Source organism: Octodon degus, unplaced genomic scaffold, assembly GCF_000260255.1.
Source record: "Octodon degus isolate 3935 unplaced genomic scaffold, OctDeg1.0 scaffold00121, whole genome shotgun sequence".
Lineage (NCBI taxonomy): Eukaryota > Metazoa > Chordata > Mammalia > Rodentia > Octodontidae > Octodon > Octodon degus.
In genome coordinates this window covers 9,052,577-9,058,105 of record NW_004524697.1, presented here as the reverse complement: position 1 = coordinate 9,058,105, position 5,529 = coordinate 9,052,577, and the positions used below count along the sequence as shown (strand labels likewise).

Below are 5,529 nucleotides of genomic sequence, written 5' to 3'. Positions count from 1 at the left end.
CACACTCTACATCATTGATCACTTTCCTCTTTGGCCCCATAATCTCCTTGATCAGAAAATTTGGGACACTACTGAGTAACGTGACATTACAGTACAAGTTAACCTGTAGTATTTAGATGACAGTGGAATACCCATCTCTGACAGCACTAAACAAAAAAAGGGAATATAAAAGAAGGACCATTTTCTATCTATATATGCAGAATAGTTAGGATAGATATATAGCTACTTTCACTTAATTCAATGAGAAGAAAGATTTGTACTAATAGTCTTTGGACAGGATATTCTGTCTGCATGTTGAACTATGGAAAACCACTAAGAAGTTAACAATGTACAATGTATTAATTATTGAAACTGTACTATTAATCAGTTTTGAAATTGTCTCATTGCTATTTGTTTCTCAATAAAATAAAATAAAAATAAAAAATTAAGCAAATTTTTCACAACTCTAACTCTGAGCATCTAAAAAGTGGATGTTTTTGTTCTGGTAGGAAGTTATTCATCCCCTTGCTCAAGGGACATGTTATCTCTACCCAGGAGAGGCAGAAAGCACAGACAAGAAGTGAAGTGCAGTCATTTCTAAGTGAATCCTACTAATAGATTTGCTTCACTTCACATGAAATATGTAGCCCTTGTAATCTAATTCCAAATCAGATTTTTACACATTTCAAAAGTAAAAAGGGTAACTATTTTCATTTTCAGAAGGCTGTAATGCCTTAAGATCCATTCCATTATGCGTGGTGCAATGCCAAATGCCAAGCAATGGTTCCTGACAGTCACCTGTAGTGCCTTTGAACAAAAACAGTATTTCCTCCAGGGGAATGAAGTAAGAAACTTCACTTAAACTATTAAAATGAGATGGAGCACTTTAGAAAAGTGCTAGGCTGGGCATTGGCAGATGGAAATGGAATGAATAATTCTAAATTGCAAGATTTAGAGAATGTGAAGTGACTCTCAATGTTCTTTTTCAGTTTAGGAATAAAGATCATTTTAAAGGGGATGTACCTGCTCCACTATTACCATGTGCTATGGTCAGTGTCTAGTCGTCCCCCCAAAGCCTCATGCAGTCATGGGGCAGCTTCTAGAGTTTCTGATTTATTCATGATCCAATGCTGGGATTATGGGTGCGAGTGCTGCACCCTCCCTGGGGTGGGTGATCTGCATACAATGTGGTGATTGGAGGGAGGCCTGCTAGCAGGCACAGCTGCTGCCCCACCGTGTGCTCTTTGCTGCTTTCAGCTGCCATGAATGGCTTTCCCTGCCATCTGCCACTCTGCCTTTGAGCCAGCTGAGTATGGACTGAAACCTCCACTGCAAGCTAAATAGCCCTTTCTTTCCTTAATTGTGGGTGTCAGGTATTTTGTCTCAGCAACAAGGAAAAAGTAACTGAGATACCATGAGGGAACAGATTTGTTTGGTAGACGCCCGCGAACAAGGACACATGAACAGATTGATTATACCTCTCACGTGTTGCATTCATGCCTGTGATAGGTAACACCAACTCAATCAAAGAATATTAGCATGTGGTTCTGTAAGAAATCACAATGTTAACATGGATCTTTTTTCTCAGAATACAGCACTAACCTTCAGGAGGACATTTACTCAGACACCTCAGGACACTTCAGAGATACTCTCATGAACTTGGTCCAGGTATGGCATTCCAAAATTCATACTACTTTATAGTATTAAAATGCATATATAGGCCTAAATGATAGCTCAGTGGAATAAGTGCTTGCCTGGCAAGCACAAGGTCCTGAGTTCAATCCCTGGTATAACAACAAAAAAAGCATACATAGCAGAAATCATGAGATTATTACAGTTCAGCAATAAATTCTGTGTAATAACATTTACTGACTATCAACAGTGCTCAATGTACTCAACTAGAAATGTGACGACTATAGAAAGAAATGTGAATGTATATCAGTTTGTTTGAGTAAGATTAATTACATTTTTTAAAGCTACTAAAGGAATTAACTGCTTATAAACTTTCCTGAGTTGAAACAACATGCCTGCTACTGTGTGTCAAGAAAAATATATTTCTTATTCAACAATATGCTATAATATAAATATTTTATAAGGCCTTTAGAAATGAAAAGAAGATACAAAGAATATAAAGTTTTAGCTCTTTGATGGTTTAAGGAGATAATAAATAGAAATACAAAATTTAATTGAATTCTATAGACTCCTAGAGCTAAGAGGATATCTGTGAGGCCAACTGAAGTTCTCCCATGCTATACATTACCAAAGCAGAACTCCACTTTAAATGAAAATTCTATTTTGGCATTTACCATGCTTTTCTGCATCAACTAAATAGCAGGTGATCATTCCTATTCAGTTAACTTTTTTTCATAAGAATTAATTCATGTTAATTGTCCAAGTTAATGGCTTTCGGCACATTTTCATATATGTCTATATCAAGCTTTGATCACATCCACTCTCCCCATCACCTTCTCATCTTGGTCTTCCTGTTCCCTTCACTGCACATTTCTTGAAAATATCTCATGTATTAGCACTATAATAGGAATATTTAAAGATACAATTATCTTTTTGTTTTATGCATATTCTCAAATATGCCTGTCATCCATTAGCAGGCATCCATCCGGGGAAGCAAGAGATGGTCAGTGTTCAGCCCTTAACAAGTAGAGTATCTAGAGACCCCAGCTGGAGAAAATGTCCTACATGACAATAATTTGGTTTGGTTTGGGGTGGGTGTGTGTGTGTGTGTGTGTGTGTGTGTGTGTGTGTGTGTGTGTTTGAAATATTAAGCAAGTGTTTCTAAATCTGTAAACTTTTCCTCCCCACATCAAAAGACATAACAGACTAATCAACAAAGGATTCCACTAAAAATCATAGATAGATAGGTTTTATACGTGAAAATATGGAATCAAGGAGATCCCACTGCCCCTAAAAACAGAAAAACAAATGAAAACTCTTTTCATCGGCAATGAAGGTGGAAGAGTGGTGCCTAGGATAGAGAAAGGCCCCAGAGGAGGAGACCTGGGTATGAATCATGTCCAAAGCCCTTGGGATCACAGGGACCCACAGTGAGGTGAGCAGCGAGAATCAACAGATAAAGATGCAAGCTAGTGTCTGCTGATGACATCTTTGTCCTTTAGCCATTTGGTCATCATCTATGATGATGCTGTCATGTCTACATTTGTGATGCCCCTTCCTCTTGCACAGCTCATTTTTGGCAAATTTACCCGCCTGTCAGGTTTTCATAGTTTAAAGAGCCCACTTACACTTCGCCTCGGTTTGGAGTTTGTTGAAAATGAGCATCCCTTAAAATTTGAAAGAATGATTATCTCTTCTTTTCAGTTGTATTTGACTCAGAATAATTTCTTTCTTTGCATCCACGCCATACTCTGCACCTCTTTTACCTTTCACAACTTAAAGACAATTGCTGCAAGATTCATTCAGACAGTAGAGCTAGCTGGGTGCTCCTGCAAGGCTGAGTGACAGAATGCCCTTGTCTTCTGAAGCCTTTGCAAGTTTCGATCACATTGCTTGCATTCTGCAGGTGGTTTCCTGATCTAACCCTTAAAAGCACCAAATTTCTACTTTTTCTCTCCTCTTTTATTTCTGCTTAAAAATCAATTGCTGGGCCAGCCAAATAGCTCAGCAGACTAAAGCACCTGCTTAGACAGACCCAGGGACTGGGGCGTGCCCAGCCGGCCCCATCCCCAGGGAGCACTGAGATGGCAACTGAGATTGATCATGGTGGTGCACACCTGTAATCTCAGCTCTTGGGAGGCTGAAAACAGAAGGATCACTGAGAGTCCTATCTGTGTAGTGAGACCCTGTAGACCCTGTACTAAATACATAAATGATAAAATAAAATAAAAATCAATTGCTTACTGACCACATCTCTTTCTCACCATACGTGGCTAGAAAATAATGTAATGCCATTTATTGAGCTCAGACAAAGACCAGGATATGTGGTACTGACCAGAGAGCAACTCTGCTTCAAAAAGTGAAACAGGTCACTGTTCTGCCACCTTCACACCTGACTTTTAAGGTCATTGTGTCTGTGCTCAACCTGCAGATGCAGAGAGACAGCGGAGTACTGTTTGTGAGCCTTGCTACCAGCTTTGCTCTGATGTGTGTAATTTTTGTTCAGGTTTCACTTGGTAAACTTCAAAGAGCCCTACTGAAAATCAAGGATGCCTGAAAAATATGGTCAATCTGTTTTTCTTCCAAAAAGTTGAAATCCATTTTTCAATCAGCTACCAGAGTACATCAAACTTGTAAAGCTAACTTTTGGTGAATACTATGCCAGAAGTGTCCAGTGGTCCTAGAGGTCATATGGATGAAGATGCCAACCAAAAAGGGAGCTCTGAACATGGCTCTACTAGGCACAAAGAGAGTTGCCAAGGGGTGGCGAACACAATCAAACAGTCAAATCGCTGTCTGTTCTGTCTTAAAAGTACTCTAAAGAGGAAAATATCTTGGCATTTCTATCCATTTTGTGTAGAATATATTCTTATTGAGTCAATATTTCAAATGATCTTTTAAACTACCAATACATGAAGGTTTCATGTTCTTACCTTTAATTTTATTTGTAGAATGATATTGTTGATAATATAAATATCAAAGACAAAACAAGGGAACTGGGAGATGGCTCAGTAGAATAAGCGCTTGTCTGGCAAGTGCAAGGGTCTGAGTTCAATTCCTGGTTCCACCAAAAAAAAAAAAAGTCAAAACAAAATAATACTGAAAAAGAAAAAAAAATGTGCTGTTTAATCTGAATGTGTCAAATCTCCATATAACTGCTGCTTCTAAAAATAATTAGGTTCTGCAATCAATGCTCCATTTTTGATCCTTTGTTTCTTCTTTCTGGCAAAAAGTATATTCAAAATATCTGATCAACCACATATATATGGTTGATATATTTACATATATTTTATTTTGTTGCTTTATTGCAGCAAAGAACCAAATAAATTAGTTTCAAAAATTCTAGTATCCAATTCAGCAATCATTTCCCATCTGACTTCAGGAGCTCACTCTTCAAAGCCCTCCACTCCATGAGAACTGCTCCCCTCCAAGTCTTCCAGAGCAATCTCTGCTGTATCTGATCAAACAGGATTGTGTTTGCTCATCCATTTTCCCAGTAGACCGAATTCCCTTAAACAAGGGAACCATTCCCCACTTAATAGCGCAACCCTGTGACTAAGGTTGTTAAGTGCTCTGCAGGTAACACACGCAAGCAGTTTCTACTTTGGGAAATAAATGACAAAGAATTGGTTATAGAAGTTGGAATGAATAAAACTCGATGCCAGATGGAATAAAGGTGAAGACCTTCTTGCCGAGAGTCTGTAGCAGGATCCTAGAGAGTGAGTGTCAGTCACTTGCTGGAAAGGAGGATAAGGGGGTTCAGGAGAGGGGAAATGGGGTGTAAGCATTAGAGTGTCTGACTGGAGAGCCAGCTCAAACGCTAGGCAAAAGAGATTTCTGCAAGCATGACAGAGCCCTTGAAAAATCTGGGGGCAGGAAATGACATTTTAAAGTTGTATAAATCATAATTATTAACCA

The 5,529-nt window shown here is 38.7% G+C and overlaps 1 protein-coding gene across 1 annotated transcript in view; it reads left to right on the top strand.

The window, feature by feature from the left end:
* Anxa10 (annexin A10) overlaps nt 1–5,529 on the top strand; it is a 155,040-nt gene that overhangs the window by 125,170 nt on the left and 24,341 nt on the right. The window contains exon 6 of the mRNA XM_004640255.1: nt 1,568–1,647. Within this exon, the coding sequence (XP_004640312.1) occupies nt 1,568–1,647 (80 nt within the window). The remainder of the gene's footprint in view (nt 1–1,567; nt 1,648–5,529) is intronic.